We start from the raw sequence: 19,655 nt of genomic DNA, 5'->3' as shown, positions 1-19,655 counted from the left end.
ATTTTTTTAGTGCTCTTTATTTGTCAAGATCTAAACTAACAAATTTTGTTGTAGTAATATTACTTTGTAGATCTGACATTTTTTTAGTTGTCAAGATCTAAAGTAACAAATTTTGTTGCAAGACCTAAAATTATATAGACTCTTGTTTACAGAAACTTTAAATACATTTAAGTCTATATTTTTCTAACATATTTTTTTATTATTGGTTTAAATTTATTGAAAATTAAAAAAATATTTTAATAATTTTGATTGGATATTTTAAAAGGTTAATACTTCTGAGTAATTTTTAGAAATTCATTTTAAAATTAATCCAAAACTCGAGATTTCTAACTTATAATTTTTTCTTTGAAATAATTTCCGTTTTCAACCACATTAATGTCATATTTCAACTAGCCTTAGTAACTGTTTTAAGTTGTATTAGAGTTACTCCAAAAAAAAGTTGTATTAGAGTTTATTTTAATTGGCTTTATTATCCCTTTTAAATATACTATTTAACAATTGTTTCCAATTAATTAACATTATTATATTGATTTTATTTACTATTATTTATGTCCAACATTAAAGACACGGATGTCCTCCAATCTCCAATCTTAGGATGTGTGATTATTGCTAATTCAAAGAAATTTTATATATAGAAGAGAATATTAATTCTATTTGCAACTTATTAAAGATAATCTGACTATATTTTTGTATACAATGATATTAGTGTGAAATATTTATTCACTTTATCAATTTTTCTTACAATATTTGAACTATAAAAGGGGTGTTTTTCTTTTCATTTTCATACAAAATATTTCTCATCTATTTTCCTAGGTGAATGAGAATTTTCCTAGGTGGAATAAGGCGTTGTTGTTGTTGTTGTTGTATTTTCCTAGGTGAATGAGAATTTTCTCTTGTTAGTTTGGATGTGATGCCTACTCGATAAATTCAAGATGAATATGTTTATGCATCACATAAATCCTTAAAGACAATATGACTATCACATGTCTTAAGCCATTTTCCTTATGAGTAATTGAGTTCTATAAGTTGAAAAATAGATCATCAAGACTTGTGATCATACACGTTTATGTTATTGTTTGATTTAGTTCGTGATGTGACCTACCTTAAACAATAACTATGAGAGAAATTCATTAATAATAGTATGTTCAAGAGCACTCTTTTTAATGCATCCTCTAGGTTAAAATTTATTGAAATGAAGATTGAGCTCATTAAATGTTGAAATAAAAAAAAAATGAACGGTGGGAAAGAATAAAAGCAACAGAAACTACAGCCTCAAGGTTGGAACCTTGAGAGCATCCGCTAACAAAAGAGATCTTAAAGGAGAGGGGCATGAAGGCCAAGTGACCAACAAATCAGAGGAAGAAGAACCCTTCTTTGCTAGCCGGTCTGCACACTGGTTGGCTTCACGGTAAACATGCCGAAAGCTGAGCGTTCAAGGCTTTTGATTGAAGGATTGAATTTGCCTTATGCACGAAGGAAGCATTCAGATGATGAAATTGAATTTTGAAGTATACACGACAATGGTGTTCAACATCAAGAAAATTAAAGTGGATGTGGAAATATTAATAAATGAAATTAAAAAACAACAACAAAGATACTCTTTTAAGAGTAAGACATGAATAATATTGTGATTTTGAAATATCATGTGTTATTTCATTTTTTTATGGAAAAATAAATTTGTTAAATAAGTTCTGTTGTAATTTTGAATTATTGAATACTAAAACATTCTACTTTTTTTATTATGTGTTGGTGAATCATTTAAAAAACACCTGAACAAAAAAAATTATAATATGATTTTTTCCCCTAAGATACGGATTTATATCCAGTTCTTAGCTAGACATTATTTATAAAAAAGAATATGAAAATTAGATGCAGTTCTGGGCAGCTAAAGAAACAATTAGGAGTATCTGGTTCTTGATTATGTATAAAGTGAGTGGGAATAATGGATAAAAAGCGTATGTTGAACGCGATAGGAGAGAATAAAAGGTAGAGTTTTATTTTTCTATGATACTTTTATCTATCTATCTATAATTCTATTTATCCTCAGTATCTTTCTTCCTTATACTTATCTATAACCCAAAGATTTTGGATTTGATAGGTTTCAGTTTCTATTCTATTAATGCTTTTAGAGTGAGGTAAATGTAACATAAGTATTTGTAAATGTTTTTTTTAGTCATAAAGGTTTTTTGAGTCAAAAGAATTATCTGAAAGATTTTTATTTCCCGGAATATTGGATAGGGTGTGTGGCTTATGTTTTTGTTATGTATCTATCATCAGGAGGGTCTTGGTTACGTTACTTGGGAGGCTTTTTTAATTTTTAAACTTTGTATATTTCTTGTTACCAGATTTAACATTCTTTGTGTTAAATCTCTCGTTTCTTTAGTTAATAAATGGGTTTTGTTTTGCTTTTTTTTTAAGAAAAACTCTTACCAAGTGAAACGCATGAACAAAGGTCAGAGTTGTCAATCCTGCAGCCTTATCTTAATTGCTCAATATACATATACTAGTCTCCTATATATACCCTTCTGGTTGTTGCATGTTTGGCATGCAGAGAAAACTAACGTTCAAAAAATGGATAAATCTAGAACAACGAGAAAGTACGTTTATATTCCAAAAACTACACCTCAAGGCTTTGTTTCCCCAAATATTAATAGTTCAGAGCATGCTGAGGAAGCAACACCTACCTGCTTTGTTTCCCCAAAGATTGATGCTTTGAACTACTACAACTCGAGAAAGGATGTTCCTTTCCCGACAAACACTAGTACGACTCGTTGCCTTGTTTCTTCAAAGATTAGTAGTTCAAAGCTTGTTGGGGAAGCAACACTTACCTGCAGTGGTGGCCAACACAAGTTTCTAGTACCTACAATCACAAATGCATACCGTTGCTACAAATGTAATAGTGTCACCAGTTCAATTTCAGGTTCTGAGCAATCAAGGAAAGGTAGTGGAGCCGCCAAACATGATCAACTGAATAATGCTATCAGTAACACAAATGGAGCTTTACTGAGAAGGCTATCAGTTTCAGCAAGTTCTTCCTTGTCCTTGTCCACTCCAAGCAACAAGCGTGCGGTTATATGTGGAGTAACATACGGGAAAAGGAAATTCAAGCTAGAAGGAACCATTAATGATGTTAATAACATGAAAAATCTACTTCTTGATAAATTTAAATTCCCAATTGGGTGCATACGTGTCCTCACAGGTATCTCCTTGAGTCCATTTTTAATTGGTATGTGAATTTTTTGATTTATTTCAATTTTATTTATTTTTTATGTTTCCTTTTTCTTTCAGTGTGTAGCAAAATAAAACTAAAAGATCCTTCTGAACAACAATTAAATACTTCTTATGACAAAATGTGTGTGTATATATATGTATATGTATATGTATATGACTATCTTCGACTATATATTATAGTAGATGATCAATATCAGTATTGAAAGTCTTAGTATTGTGCTATTGCTTGCGATTTTTGTTGAACCAAGTTTGCCAATAAATCAACAGGTCTCAGTCATCTTTCATCAGATCTTGAACTTTCCCTGTGTATGATTGTTAAGAATACATAGAAATTAGGAAGTTCCACTGCCAGCTTTAGTAGTGATAATGAAAGATACAGATTAATTTTATTCAAAACCTAGTAAATTGCAGAGGAAGAGAAGGACGCCAATTTAATTCCAACAAAGAGGAACATACTGGAATCCTTAAAGTGGCTTGTGAAGGACTGCAAGTCGGAGGACTCATTAGTGTTCTACTTCTCTGGACATGGTCTGCAACAACCTGAATATTGCAAAGGAGATGAAATTGACGGGCTTGATGAAACTATTTGTCCTGTTGATTTTGTGAGAGAAGGAATGATCACTGACAATGATATAAATTCTACCATTGTTCAACCACTCAAGAAAGGTGTCACACTTCATGCTGTCATTGATGCTTGTCATAGTGGAACAACACTTGATCTTATGTATCTTTGCAAAAAAGAAAAGTACATGTAACATATTTAATGCTTTCTTTCGTTTGATTTTATGCTTCTACCAACCTCACTCTTGCCCCTTGAAAGCCAACTAATTGGTCTATTTTGCATGCTTGCAGAGGCAGTTGGAATTGGAAGGATAGCAAACCACCCCATAGTAAAAAACCTATGACAAAACAAACAAATGGTGGACTTTCTATTTGCCTCAGTGCTTGTAAAGATAGTCAGATGGCTGCTGATAACGCGGTAAGAATCTTGGGTATATATTTCCATCTGCCTCCTCCCTGTGATGAAATGCAATGCAATAAATTTCACATCTTGAATTGTGAGTACTGACCAACCTGTGCAGGCTTTTGATGGAAACAGGTTTAACGGTATATTGACATATCTTTTCTCAAAAATAATCAGAGAACATTCTGATGAAATAACATATGTTGGTTTACTAGAAAAGATACATGAGGAAATTGGAAAGATCCACCAAAGCAATTTCTGTAACAGCTTCTTGAAACGTATTTTTCAAAGTAAAGTTGACCAGGTAGGCTTCCATCTTCTTTAGTTGCAATTGCTTTCAAGTGTTATCAATCCAAGATTTTGTTTAGCAGTAATCTAATCCAATTGTCTTCACTAGCAGTCAACCTTCATCATTGGCCATAGCATTATTTTACCTCGTATAAATGCATTCTTTGTCCCCAATCTAATAAAGGCTAAAGCTTTTAAGCAGAGTGTAAATTATTTGACTAATATTCAAAAATCCTGTTTAAGTGGATTTTATCCTTCCAATAATGTATAAGATATACCATTTATTAAAGAATCTTTTAGTATCTGGTTTTCTTGCATCCAAGCATTGTTATACGCACCCTACAGCAAGGACAAATCAGTATGAAGTATGAACCACAAAGATAAAAAAGTTTTAGATTCTCTAAAATCAATGTTCTTCTTTTTCAATTTCTAAAGCACATAATCTTATTTTATCACTTACCATTTGTGTTTTATGCCCAAAATTACATAATCTGTGATATATAAAAGGAGCTAAGTGTTATGTCTTTGAAGCAGCATCAAGAATTTATATAAACTTTTCTTTGTTTATCCAACTCATCCAAAATCCATTATAATTCATAATTGGGTAGTTCCTGAATGTAATTTAACGATGAAATTGGATTCTTTTCTTTGGTACATTGCAGGACCCTTTTTTATCATCGTCGGAGAAATTTGATATTGCTAGAAGCATATTTAAATTGTGACGATGTACGTTGGAAAGGTGATAGTGATAATGACAGTTGAATGGAGATAGTGTGTTGAAAAATCTGATAGTTAGTAAGTTTGATGATCCCTTGTAAAATTAGTTGACGTAACAGTCAACCATGTTTGAAAATTGAAACCGTTAACAAGTTGTTAAAAAATCTGGTAGATAGGGAAGGTTCAGTGCTTAGTAATATAAATAGGACTTCTACATACTTTTTAGGGCCCAAGTCAATCAACCAAACATTTTCATTTTACTTTGCATTTATCTTTGTTGTCTTTATTATTTTATTGCCTTTTATTTTTACCCAAGTTTAATTTTTGTCTTCCCATCAGCACTAAATATTTTTTGGAGTAGTTTAGGGACTCAACTGAGAAACGAGTCAAATAGACCGAATGTATGTTTACAACTTGTTTTCACACGAATTTCAAAATAAATCTAACTGTTCACTATACAAACTAAATGCAAAAGAAATAATTTAATTGGATGTTTTTGCCAACGTTTGTTTGCATTACAAACCGTTACACAAACATTCTCTGATTCTCTAGAAATCATTGTAAATACTTACCTAAGCGGTCAACTAATATTTCTACGCGACAAAATAATCATAGCATCAACTCATTGTGAATAGTTGGCTATAATTTTATTAATTTTAAAAACAATTAAAATCTATGCACAGTTAATAAAAAATAATGTTATAAATAATTTTTAAGATAATTATGATAAAAATCATCAAACTTATTATATATTAAATGAGTGTTAGTAATTAGTGCATATTTACTTTTTTTCCAAAATAATAAACTTTTTAATATGCTTTTTAGATTTTTAAGTTTTTAACTAGAGAAATGTTTAATGTTACGAAAGTACTATGCACGAAATATTGTACGAAAGAGGAGTGGTGGATTTGTGTGCCACTCCATAATTATTATTTTTAATGTATTTTATTTAAAAATTAATAAATAAAAAAAATTCATCTTCATTGAAGAAAAAAAATCCTCGGAAGCATACTCGAAGAGTAAAATGCATGCAATGCGGAAGGCCCTTGCTAGTGGCAATTGAAGTGAGTATATAATTAGAGAAGGAGTGAGTATATATACACATTAGTCCTGCTATTGTGCAGCAGCATTTGATGAGGAATGGTTAATAGTTGACCACCACACCAATACAAGTACAACCCTGCTCAACCGCAGAGCAAAATAAAGTAATATATGTATATATTGAGATTTTTTAGTCAATTGTACATATGTTCTAAAAAACAAAAGTACATAAACAACACAGAACCTCCTTCTCGTCCAACTGTGACAAAAAAAAATGGAAGAAACTAGCACACGAAGCCTTTTATTTTATTTTTTTTGCATTAAATCAACAAAATAAAAATTAATAATCCCCCCCTCCCCCCACCAAAAAGAAAAGGAAAAAGAGTAATTCCCCCAGAATATGTCGAAAATTGGATCTGTAGGAAGCTGAAATCACCTTCTAAATGATATAAAGTTAAAAATGAATATTCCCCCCAGCAGAAAACTGTGAGGTGGGACATGACTTTGTAGTATTAGAATCTATAAGGAATGCTTTCAAGTGCATACCAAACTCTTTGGCCTTTTCTAGGTTCACTGCATGCCCTGCATTCTTGATGACTGCCATTTGAGCATTTCCCCCTATATGCCTGCTCCAAAGAGACATCCACACTTACTAGTTTCAGATTATGTTTGAATGTAACGACATGAACTTCCACTGAAATTGAAATCTCACCTTTTTAATCTGTGTCCTAACTCCAGAGGGAATATCTGATCTTGCTCTCCCCACAAAATTAGAGTAGGCTGCTCCAATGTAAACCCACAATAGTGTCAATATTCAAATAAATAAATATTCAAAAGAATGTGAAGCAAATAAGCTACTTGCTTGGTGTTTTTCTACAAATCAATGCATCTCAAAATTAGAAGATGACAATTATTTGGGAAGTAGTAAAGTTTGTTTAATAGCTCTTGTAACTGGTGGATAGGCATTTTCAGTGTTGAAGATATCCCTATCCCCCTTCCTCTCTTTTATTTCTACAGTGCTGGATGGATTCCATTAAACAAAAATAGATGATAAATAAACAACATTAACAAGCTACAAAACCCTTGTTCATGTTTGATCAAGGAAAAAAAGTTAAACACACACACAGTACAGTGTATTATAAAATCTAAGAGTATTAACGATAATGACAACCGAGCCAAATCTCACTAGGTTTGGAAAACTAAAGGCATGGTTTAGAAAGAAATAAAGAATGGCTATACCTGTTGGATCTTAGGAAGATCAGAAAGATGCCGACCTTTCAGTATTGCCTCAAGCAATTCTCTCTTCTGTTCAATGTAGTCTGTACACATCACCTGTCCAAAGTAATAAACACAAACATGATTGAAAAGTAGAGGTGTAACGTCCAAAATCGGTGAATATTGATACCCAGATGAGCCTTGAATAAAAACTGATTGCTTCACATGACAAAGAGAGTGCAGTATTAAGTTCACGCCATAAGGACTAGTACAAGACAATCAAACTTCATATCTGAGGCCAATTTTCAACTTTCAAGTAAATTTTGATATACATAAAAGAATGTAAACTACAAATCAAAAGAGATCGTATACAACCACCCAGAGTTGAATGCTAATGCAGGATTCACATTTTTATGGGTATCTTCTAGCATATATCATATACGATATATCCAAGGCTTTAAACTGTGGTTACATTTTCGTTTCGATCCTTGATATTGTAAGAAATTGCAAACAAATGCAATTGATGTGGCCACAATATATTGCAGTCGAATCACGGTCACAAAGGCGTCAAGATTCAGTCACAAACACAAAAAATCTTGACGTTGCTGTCGAAATCGTGATGACCGTTTTTATATGCATGTTTGATTTGCAATTGAAATTGTTATGACAAGCATTCCAATATAGATCCAACGAATAAAAGTAAAATAAAAGAAAAAAGGGACATGATCCTTTGATCAAAGTACATTTATCTCAAAAGTAATTTTTCAGCTGATTTCCAAACATACTCTAAGAGGGTGGATATATCATCTCAAATAGTGTCCTAATTATTCATCATATATTTTCCATTGAACACGAAGCAAACATCTAGAATATGGCAACCCAAAAGAAAGAAAAGCAAATCAAAGGCATTAATTACTTGAATGAAATCTTGAAGGAACCAAGTAGGCACACCCCTGGCAGGCCTGACAAAGGACAACTTCATCAATTCCCTGAGCTTGTCCGGTGTTTGTGGCAACAAAATGCTGGAAGCCTCATCCAAATTGGAAACCCTGAACAAGCCATTTTCCATGTCAACCTCCTCCAAGCAAACCCCAGCACAACAAAGAACAATCTTCTCCACCACCTCAGGGAAGTGAGCAGCCACACGGTACCCCACAAACCCACCATAGCTGATCCCCACCAAGCTCATTTTGTGCACCCCATGAGCCTCCATCATCTTCACCACGCACTCCGCCTGAAAGGACTCGCTCCTCTCAGGTCGAGACGTGAAGGACTCGCCGAAGAACACAAGGTCTGGCACGTACACGTTGAAGTGCCCCATGAAGTGCCGAATGTGTTCCCCGTATTGCCACATCGCATTGGCGCCAAAACCGTGAACAAGTACGAGACTTGGCTTGCATGGCTTGTGCATTTTGGGTACCCAGCAATGCATGGTGGTTCCTTCGCCGAGGTCGGTGGCCACCGACCGGAGCCCCGCGGAGGCGAACAAATGACGGTACAACCAGTCCCGCGAAGCGGTGAAGCTGATGCATTTTGAGAGTTTGGGCAACATAGGAATGGAATTAATCGAAGACGTTGATTAACTAATGGATCGGGTGGAAAAAAATGGATCTTGGTGAAGAAAAGCAAGTGGGCACGTTGGCGTTTTTCTGTTGATTTTTTTCTGGGTGTGGTTGATTTTCATTAATCTTAGGAAAGTGAAGAAGATGAGTGCGGAGAAAACGAGGTAAGGGCAGGCTAACACGACACGAACTGAAACTGCAATGCAAGAAACGCGGACTGTCATTTCATGTGACACACATGCAAGACTCTTAACTTTTCTTTTTCTTTTCTTTTTTTAGTTACACGACAGAAGCAAAAGAAAAAAATAACACGGACCCTATTTTTGTATTTTAAAATTGAATTAAACAATTCAGAAGAAAACAATGCTAAATACTCGTAAATAGTATCGGGGTGTTACGAAAATTGAAATTGGAATTGCGCTTTCTCAATTGCTTAGACAATTTTTAAAGAGTAAATTTCATAAAGAGTGAATTTCAAAACAAAATGTCTCAGAATATGATTTTTTCGAGTAATTCAATAATGAAGATAAGTATAATATTTATTTTAATAGTTTGGACTTATTTTTTGTGGTTCTTAATAATTTTGATGATATATTTTTTAAATGTAGAATTGATGATTCATAGTGAATTTTGTAATTAAGCATTATTTGCTTCAAGAAAGAGAGAATACAATTTATAAATTGAATATTCATAGTTCCTAGAATGACAGATTACTATAACAAAGGTATGAGTTAAGTATTCAATTCCTATAACCATTATTTATTGCAATGAAGTAATGCAACCTAGGACGCTAAGTGTATATAGTCCTATAACCATCATTTGTAATAATAAAAAAATAATGTGATCTATGTATATATACTAAAATGAAAGTTCATGAAATCTCAAGAGAGGAAATCTTAATTTTCAATTCAAATATTTTGTCTCTTTTTCACTCTTTTTCATCTCAATCAAACAATCTTAATTTTCTCTCCTATTCTCTTTCATCTCTCTATATTCTTTTTCATTCCTTTTACCCATCTAGTCTCTACCAAACACAATAAGTTTTTTTTAATATAAAAGCCCATGCTATATTTGCATTTTTACTTCTTGTTCACTTTATTTATTATGTTTTCACTAATTTTTTGTGACTAATCCTATTCTTTTCTTTTTCCCCTAAGATTTACTAGTTGAGTAGATAATTTCTTGAAATTTATTGATCTACCTAGGAATTTATTCATTATTTTGATAGACCTCCATTGCATACGATAGAAATTATTTCAAAACTACAATATAATGCAACACTATTGGAAGAGAGATAGAGATAGGGAAAACCTCTTTATTTTGAGTTGTAACCATATGGACATAATGGCAATGTAACTAAGATGTTTTGAAAAGTTACGATGATTACTATGTATATCTACATAAATTCTGATCGAAGTATTTTGGATGTATTTATGTCAAGGGCCTAAGTTAAGATCCGTGATTCTGAGTCTTCTGACACTTAAGAATGAAAAAGAAACTAATTTCCTTTCTGCACAATCAAAAGTATTATAGAGTAAAACTTAAAATGTACAAGAGGCTGTTAGGCCAAGCTCTTATGCAGACAAAACTTTATCACGCACACACAGAAGGGGGACGGGGGGAGAAGAAAAGGTGAGGTGAGACAGCATATACTTGGGTCTACACTTATATTCATTATTGAATAATATTTTTTACCACAAAATTCCCAAATGAGACCAAAAAATGGAGCATCCCACCAACAAAGATTAGTCTGCCCCTTTTCTTCGACTTACCTTCTTCACAATCACATCCAAGGTATAAAGTGCAAGAAAGGAGCCGATATTATATTTCCAGAGCTATTAACATTCTCCAGGAGGAGGAGGAAGGTCAGTGTTGAAAGAACAGCTTGTATCAACTCGTTGATTTTCTGAGTCTTTTTTCTGCAAGACTAGCAGTCTTGTTCTGTGGTTCAAGAACGAGAGCATGCTGGAAATCTGCATAGCATGAGAAATGACAGGAAAGGGAACAGCATTAAGAATAAAAGAGGTAGACAGTCCAGAAGAACTATCAAATAGACCCAGTTTTAATCTGATAAAAGTCAATGCTATTGGTCAGACAACGAGCCAAGAATCGGCAGTTAAAATACAGCAAAAATGGATATTACGAAACACAACAAACAACTGGTCCTACCACTCCAGTGCAAGATTTGAGTACAACTAAAACGTCCAAATTTCCTTGTAATGGCTGTTCTATGATACATGTCCTTGTCAACAATTCTCCTCCAGCATTCTAAATCAAATCCAAATGACGTGCCAGACAATTTTTTAAAAATTGGCATACCTTTTAGAGCCTCCTTATAACGAAGTAGTAATTCTCTAGCAGTTCCACGTCTCAGATATGCCTTCACATTCTGCAGTAAAATAACAATAACAAATTAACAATACACAACAATCCTGAATAACATCCATATGCACTGTAGATATTTGTACAGATTCAGATGTCAAAATATAAGGACAGCAAGATATAGAGATCTAGCAAATGTACATTGCTAAAACCAATGATGATTAGCACACTATTAAGCTCCTAGGATGGATGCCCATCAGGTAAGATGATGCAACCAGCATTTTGAGGTATTAGAAGATAAACATTTAGCATAATATTTGGAATACCCTACCTATGACTTATAGTTATTAGAGTTCATTAATTATTATTATACATGGCAGGTTTAGAATACAAGTTTTTCATGATTTTGTCAGTCACGCTCATGTGCCCATCTTCTCACCTTCTTATCATGTAATATGGCCATATTGCAGTCCTCTTCGGCTTCCTGAAAGCTGTATAATTTCACAGGGTATACACCAATTACACAGAAAAACTGTGAAACTACCAATTGTAAAAACAGGAGAAACCTCGTACCATCCTAACTCTAGGTAAGCAGCTGCCCGGTTGCTGTAGTAAGTCGCATTTGTCCCGTTCAAGTTAATAGCCTCAGTGTAGTAATCAACAGCCTTATTCCACAGCCTTCCTTTAAAGGCCGCATTTCCCTGAAGAGATGCCTTTTAGTGATCCATGCCACATCCTGAAAACCTATCACCAATCCAACACCTTCTCCCCATATATAACAATTGACCCTTCTTGAGAAGCTTTTATACATTTAGATTCAATTATCCACCCAAGATTTTATATAAAAGCTGTTCTTAAATTAAACTAGTGCAAGCACACATGTACTGAATAATAACAAAATAATTTATAGATTCCTCGAGGAAGAAAATTTCAAATAAGAAAATATTATAAATCCCTTCATTATTCAAGAAAAAGTTTCATAAATAATAAAATCGATTTCCACATACAAATGACAGAATCAGACCACAAACTTAAAAACCTTTAACTTTCACTAAAAAGTTCAAAAGAAACCTGACCATGATACTAATGAGCAGCAGCAAACTTACCCTTGATAATATTTTCAAATTACTACACGACAATTGTGTGCTTAAAACATCTTGAAACACAGTAAGGATTGTTATGTATTTTTTAATTTAATTGATTCAAATTATAATTTATAAATGTTTTAAAACTTTTAAATATAAAATTACAATTAAAAGTAAATTTGGGTTAAATAATTTTTTATTTCCTATAAAATCTTATTATTTTGGTTTCAGCCCTTCAAAAAAAAATTGCTAGTTTTAATCCTTATAAGTTGTAAGAGTTTTGAATATGGTACCTATCGCCATTTATTGATGATGGGGCATGCATCTACACATAATACATGTCGCATCACATGTCATTGCTCACATGGCATTTCTGGATAAATGTCACGTCATCACTAAATGGTTGTAAGGACCATTTTGGGGGAAAAAATGAGGACCAAAAGCAATGGAATTTTTTTTTGAAAGATTAAAACCAAAATTCATAATTTATAGAAACTAAAAACATATTTGACACTTTAATTATTTATTACAATTATAATTTTGTAGAAATATAACAAAAAGTATATATTTAGTTGAGCAGCCCACAAACAAGGTATCATTAAGCTCTAGGTTGGCTTTAATAGTTGTAGAACCCAACATTCAAGTTCACATTCATTAATTAATCAAATGATCAAGTCTCATGGTGTTTTGCAAGATGACTTTATTTACACAAGAATTTTTATTACGGATCCTAACAAACAAAATGCTGAAATACAACTAACCTTCTCCTTCAAAAGCTCAGAAGTTCCCATACTACCATTTGTATCCGGCAGTGGCAAAGCATAAGCAACACTAACTTGCTCCTGAAGAGTTGAATACATATCCAAAACCGTATTAAGAAGAAATTTATCAGCTCCATGTGCTGAGATGAGTGAAACAGAGGCACAACAATCATTGTGACATCCTAATGGAATTGCAACCTGTAAATGATGCATCAGAAAATATAAAAATCAACCAAAGTTTCTGCAAAATAAATAAAAAACGAGAAGAGGGAAAATATTCATTCTTCAGAGCCTTAAGATTGATTACCTGACAACATCCAGAAATACTAGCAATGCTAGATAATGCAAAAGCTCTGTCACCAAACTCAGAAGAAAACCCTTTCTCTGTATTAAGTTTTAATGGATAATCTGCAACAGTGGGAATAACTAGTATTCCATCATCCTATGGGAGAATCAAAACAGAGGTATAAATAAAAGATTATAATTTCATAAATGTTTGTATTTGAATATTTTTCCATAAAAATATTTGCACAATCCTACTATAATTATTTTCTTATGTAGATCATAATTCCAAAGAATGAAAATGATAATTTCATCATCATACATAATATTCTGATTCATACAAGAATATTTTATTTAATTACTTTTTAATTTATATTTAACATTAATAGTTTTAACAATAAATAAAAAATTACTTATACCTAAAATAATTTGATGATAAAGTAAATCATGGATATTTAAAATATTTTTTAATTTTACAGTTTTTTAATAAAAAATATTCTTGTTTTTTATGTTTAAATTATACGCAATATGACTCTATGCATTGCACAGGTCACCATCCTAGTTTTAACATCATTTGAAACTTGATAACATTACACTAGAGCATTACTGACAAAATTACTGCAGATATTACAGTACCTTTAACAAATGTTGAAATGCACCCCACATTTCAGTTCTTACTTTATACAAGGTTTTTATATTATCATGTGTAGCATTCATGGCTGCATTAACACGCTCAGACATACCACGCCCTAACCTGGGTTTGACAGATTTAACCCATTCTTCATGATTGGTTTTGAATTCATATCTGAAGAGCAGATGCGAAATTGCAATTACAGGGCTATATAAACAAAATCTAAAATGCAACACATGTATTAAAAGAGGATATGATAAATCATCAACCATACAAAAACTTAAAGTATAACATAACATAAATCCAATGAAAAAATATAATAGGATATATTAGAATACCCTTGTAAATAAAACATAACCGAAGTGAGAGCTTTCAATATAGAAACTCCATTTTGTTGGTGTGTGAATTTCTCCCTAAACTCCTTTAGACTGGGCACATTAGAAGCAATATACTGGCAAAGATTCATATGCTGCGGAAACTGATCTGCAAAACCAATAGGACCAAAAGACTTCATTGTTCATAATACACACAAATTTTCTTTTCATCTGATCAAGACAGTCAGAATTTTTTCACCCACTGTATTAACAATCAAACTTACAACAACAACAAAAGCCTCATTCCACTAGGTATTAACAATCAAGTTAATCAACCATAAAAGATATTAATAAAGGAATCACAAATTGGTCTTCACAGGTCCGGAAACTTACAACCAGACAAATTCTCAATAGCTTTCCCAATAATATATACTGTCTTCTGTGAAGGAGCTTTACATAATTGAAAAAGATCATCAGCAAAAATAATACGCCTTGTTCTTTTGAGCTCCACAGAATTCAATGGAAGTAAAACAAGTCCTACTCGATGTAGGACAGAAGGATCCCGAGCAAACCATCCTACAATGCAATTATGCAATGAGGAAATAAAAGATTAAAGAAGAGAATATTAAAATATTTTGCAAATAAAAAAAAAAGAGAAATAGTCGAGTCCCAATTCAACACACTGAGCAGTAATTTCTAATTAAGGTAGTCATACATTACACTGGGATGGGAGACCAAGACTTTAAGCATATGTACAAGACATTTCACTGTAGAAACTAGAAAGCACTACTGACCATATTTTGTTATATAGGATTCTTCTGTAAATTTATTAACCTATTTACCTATGTATCTAATTTCTCAATTTTCTCCACATAATACTGGTCATATGGAAAAATGATACAGAATTCAATGATTTGAAAGAGATAAAAGGTATATGTGGATAGTTCTATGAAATAAAACCTCATCATACATGACAAAATTAAAAGCATAGTCACAAAGTCACATAATTCTGCATCATACCAACAGTGTCCAAGCTTTGTGCATTTGGAAGAACTCCAATGGTGGATATAACCCCATGAGATGGTCGAAAGCCAAGAATACCACAGAATGCTGCTGGAATTCTCACACATCCCGTAGTATCAGTACCTACAGAAACAATATTTTTCCACATTCACATACTTGAGAGAGAAAATTCAAGCAAATGATTTTTATAAGCACAACATAATTGCAATTTGTAAGTGTCCATTAACCCTAATATTGATTAGAAAGAGACAGACTCTGCATGGCAAGCCATGCTGCAATAATGCATGAACAAGATCACAATAATAAACTAAGAGCTACAATCCTGAAATTTATACATGCAACAATGAAAATAAAATGTGTAGATCACCACAACCATGGAGCTGAATTTTTATCAAGTGTCAGAAAATTAAAACTCATTTTACCCCTGAAGAAGACCAAATAATACACACACACACAAACAAACAAAAAACAAAAAAGCCACTTTCCAATTTCCAGGTTTGAACAAAAGAGCAGTCTCAAAGCCCCAAACAAAATAGAGGAGTTGATTGTTTGTTACATTGAATAGGTAGGCTAATAAGTGAGAATATATATCGAGAAATAGCATTTTTGAATGAATGATAACTTGATAAGCAAGTAAACTAAACTCACCCATAGCGAAGTCGACGAGTCGAGCAGCAACAGCAACAGCCGAACCACTGGAGGAACCTCCAGGGATAGAAGATGGCATTTGAGGATTGGTTGGCGTTCCATAAAACTTGTTCTCACCAGAAATCCTGCAATACAACCCACGATGCGTAAAGTAAACTCGTTCAGAAAACCAAAAGGTTAATGTCTTAATGAAAATGAACGGTTACACACTTACACGCATAACATACCCAAAAGAGAATTCATCCATAACAGTCTTGCCAACACAAGTGGCGCCGTTGCTGAGGAGAGCGGTGATGACAATCGCAGTCTTCCCGGCCTCATTGTGCATCTTCTTCCACTGAGGATTCCCGAACCCCGTCACATACCCCTTCACATCGAATCTGCCGCAAACATACAATTATTACAGCTCATCTAAAATTTGAAGCAGAGGGAAATAAATAAGGAAATGGAGGAAGAAAAGAACATGTCTTTGATGGCGAAGGTAAGAGCAGAGAGCGTTTGCGTTTGGTTGGGCTGAGGAATGGGGAGAAGTTCGAAACGCTCTACGAATGCACCGAAGTCCGGTTTGGGGAGCTTCCGGCGTCGCCGCCGCCGGGTCTCGGCCACAACAACGACCGCGCCGACGAGGAGCCAGAGTTTAGGGTTGGAGGGATTGACCTTCTTCAACATTTTAGACATGATCGTGAATGTGATCTGACACAAACACAATAGAGGTAATCAAAAGAAAGGGTTTTAGAGGGAATGTCACTGCTATCATGCGCAAACGTAGATTCGCGCGAATCTGGTCATAGCATTCCCACTTTGTTTTCTTTTCTTTTATTTTTAAAATGGTAAAATTACAATTATTTATTACAGATATATCATTAAGTTACAGCTAAATAGTGACTTTCATTCTTATAACTTATATTCAGTGACTGATAATTTCGTTCCTCGGTTATGAAAATGATTAATCTAATCAACAAAAATATAACTGTACCAACAATTTAGTACAACTGTGAAATTATTTTTGTTTTTATTAAGTTTAACATATACATGACACGTGAAAGTTTATGTGATAAGTCAACATATTTGTATTTAGGGAGATTTTTTACATTAGCCAACAATAATTTGGACTAAATTGTTAATGAATTTTTTTTAAAATGTTGATTTTGTATTTTACGAACCTAAGGACTATTTTGAGGAGAAGTTTATTTTTTCTAATTTCATGATAATATGTTGTTAGTCAATGACATTTTGATCTTCAACATATTTAATTTAATGATAAAATGATGTGCAACTGAATTTAAAATGATATTTATTAATATAATTAAAATTATATTCATAACATATCCAAATTGTGATGAGGAAGATGTTTTAGACCAAATTCAAAGTAGTTAAGAAGGGATTCTTGTAAAATTGAAATTCATATTTGCTTGTAGATCAAATTCTAAAAAAAATATTGTCATTAAACTTAAAATTTTATTCATAATTGAGCTAAAATAATAGTAAAATTTGTAACATGACAATACCCAAAACAAAACAAAAAAAAAAAGACACCAAATCATGAATTAACATACATGATTCTAACTATACATACAACATAATATTATCACAACAGAAAATTTCAAAAAAGAATAAGTTAAGAATGAATTTATTATTCAAAATAACATAACAAAGAAAATTGTTGCTTATCCATCATAGTCAAATCATTCTTCCTTTTTACAACTTCCATGCATTAGTCAAATTCTACTACAATTGATGTCGTTGCACATTGTCAAACTAATCACCTAGATCTTGATGCAACAAAGTCAAAAATCATTTCCAATTATATTTATCTTCAACATTGCCAATAGCATATGCTATAGGAAAAATTCCATTGTTAGCATCTTGTCCAACAACACAATGTAATCAACTCTCATAATATCCCTTTAAAAAACATCCATCAAGACCAATAAATGGTATGCAACAACTTTGAATCTCTTCTTACATGCATCAAGACACCCATGCATTTTTTCAAACTATGGTTGGGAAATAAAGGGTTCAATTAGTGCATTCTCATTCATGCATTTGTGGTGCAATGGAGTAACAAAATACAATCTTACTTTACAAAATAGTCACTCGTCTTCAACGCACAGGGAGATATCATGTTTAAACAACAACCACAAATGAAATGTCACTATTTGACGCTGCGTTGTCACCATTGGCCACCAATAATGCAAATGGCGAAAAGGAAAACAATTACGAAGGTTGGAGTTCACGTTCTTCTCTCTTGCAATGGTAAAGTGAAGAAAAACCTTAATGGTCACTTTGTGTGGTTGTGTGGTGACTTTTAGATGTAAAAACAAAAAAGAGTAAACTAACAAATTGGTTAGCTCAATGTGTGTTACTCACTTTCGCATACGTAGATCTGCCACGTTGATCTTCACATGTCATGTCACCTAAGACATTAATGAAAAAAGAGATGACTTATCTTTTCACATTGAAAAGATTTTTCATGTTAAAAATTTTTGGTGTCATTTTTCTACTCATTGTTCTTATTTTCTTTATTTCTGCTATGTGATTATTTAAAGTTTAGTCAGAAGCTTTGATATTTTCATTTTGGACTTATTAAATGAATTTAATTTAAATACGTTGCTTATTAAATGGTATTTTAATTTATATATATATATATTATTTAATCGTGGACTTTGATATATGATAAGATTGTAATTTTTTAAAATATTATTGATTTTTGTAATAAAGAGACGTATCAATTAAGAAGTCTATATTACAGTGTAGACTTGTTTTTTAGACTTACAACTAAAAAAATACATAAAATGGATAGGTTCTTAGTAATTAAATAGTTGTTGTAGTTGTCCATCAGTAAGAACTAGTGAACTACCAATCCATCACAAATTCACAAATAAAATTAGCCTAAAGCATGATTCTGCACTACCATCGAGTACTTATCCGCATGATACATAAATTCCTCAAGATTTAACATGTTTATCCAAACAATAGTTGAAGCAAAACTATCAAGATTTATTTTAATGTGAACCCAAATTCTCTCAGAGGAAATTGGAGGAAGAGAAAAAGGTGAGAGTCAATCTTAGAAAAACCTTTGAAGTATAAATATTTATAATGAAAATTATGTTAAGTCGTGTTTAAAGATAACTTGAGACCAAGTCAAAGATGACAAAGTCAAATAATTATATTTTGGATCAACACTTAATTAATTTAATACTTCACAAAAAACTTAATTAGTTTAATTATTTAAAAAATATTATTTAAATTAATTAATTAGAAATGTTAACCTTTTGAAATATCAAACAAAATATTCAACAATCCCCACATATTTCCAAATGTTAAAGAAAATGTTTTAAAATTAATAATTTCTCATGTTCTTATTTTAAATATACTCAATGTAGCTAGTTATATGAACTAGACAATAAAACATGACACACAATATAATTAGTGTACCAAGTTAAATGAATCAAAGATATTCTGCATATGTTAAAGGTCAATCAATCACATTATACTCTCATAATTTTTTATTGTTATCGTTAATGTGCGTTTAGAGGTCATGTGCGCGTCTAATATTTACAAGTATTTT

At 32.4% G+C, this 19,655-nt stretch overlaps 3 protein-coding genes across 7 annotated transcripts; 1 reads left to right on the top strand and 2 right to left on the bottom strand.

The window, feature by feature from the left end:
- The first annotated feature begins 2,383 nt into the window (after positions 1 to 2,383).
- Positions 2,384 to 5,471, top strand: LOC114386286 (metacaspase-3-like). 3 transcript variants are annotated; one of them, XM_028346244.1, is made up of 6 exons: positions 2,391 to 2,761; positions 2,921 to 3,199; positions 3,643 to 3,976; positions 4,084 to 4,210; positions 4,314 to 4,499; positions 5,146 to 5,471. In XM_028346244.1, exons 1-6 carry the CDS (start codon positions 2,443 to 2,445, stop codon positions 5,203 to 5,205), a joined length of 1,305 nt encoding a protein of 434 aa, XP_028202045.1. In that variant the 5' UTR covers positions 2,391 to 2,442; the 3' UTR covers positions 5,206 to 5,471. The 3 variants fall into 3 exon arrangements, with proteins under 3 accessions (XP_028202046.1, XP_028202045.1, XP_028202044.1); XM_028346243.1 differs by having other exon boundaries at positions 2,392 to 3,199; XM_028346245.1 differs by lacking the exon at positions 5,146 to 5,471 and having other exon boundaries at positions 2,384 to 3,199; positions 4,331 to 4,452.
- A 900-nt stretch (positions 5,472 to 6,371) lies between these two features.
- On the bottom strand, positions 6,372 to 9,034 carry LOC114387128 (monoacylglycerol lipase ABHD6-like). Its single transcript, XM_028347261.1, has 4 exons — positions 8,373 to 9,034; positions 7,481 to 7,573; positions 6,954 to 7,021; positions 6,372 to 6,867 (listed from the first exon to the last, which is right to left on the bottom strand). The coding sequence occupies exons 1-4, from the start codon at positions 9,006 to 9,008 to the stop codon at positions 6,696 to 6,698; spliced, it is 969 nt and encodes a 322-aa protein (XP_028203062.1). The 5' UTR covers positions 9,009 to 9,034; the 3' UTR covers positions 6,372 to 6,695.
- A 1,471-nt stretch (positions 9,035 to 10,505) lies between these two features.
- LOC114387127 (outer envelope protein 64, mitochondrial-like) lies at positions 10,506 to 16,889 on the bottom strand. Of its 3 annotated transcripts, none has more exons than XM_028347259.1 (13): positions 16,548 to 16,889; positions 16,312 to 16,464; positions 16,085 to 16,209; positions 15,434 to 15,559; positions 14,807 to 14,989; positions 14,438 to 14,582; positions 14,105 to 14,273; positions 13,494 to 13,628; positions 13,187 to 13,384; positions 11,914 to 12,041; positions 11,780 to 11,831; positions 11,338 to 11,407; positions 10,506 to 10,991 (listed from the first exon to the last, which is right to left on the bottom strand). In XM_028347259.1, exons 1-13 carry the CDS (start codon positions 16,760 to 16,762, stop codon positions 10,909 to 10,911), a joined length of 1,782 nt encoding a protein of 593 aa, XP_028203060.1. In that variant the 5' UTR covers positions 16,763 to 16,889; the 3' UTR covers positions 10,506 to 10,908. The 3 variants fall into 3 exon arrangements, 2 of the variants coding, with proteins under 2 accessions (XP_028203060.1, XP_028203061.1); XM_028347260.1 differs by having other exon boundaries at positions 16,299 to 16,464; positions 16,548 to 16,687; XR_003661234.1 differs by lacking the exons at positions 10,506 to 10,991; positions 11,338 to 11,407 and having other exon boundaries at positions 11,914 to 12,084.
- Between the last annotated feature and the right edge of the window lie 2,766 nt (positions 16,890 to 19,655).

This window comes from Glycine soja, chromosome 15 (assembly GCF_004193775.1).
Source record: "Glycine soja cultivar W05 chromosome 15, ASM419377v2, whole genome shotgun sequence".
NCBI lineage: Eukaryota > Viridiplantae > Streptophyta > Magnoliopsida > Fabales > Fabaceae > Glycine > Glycine soja.
This window is presented reverse-complemented; position numbering and strand designations above follow the sequence as displayed.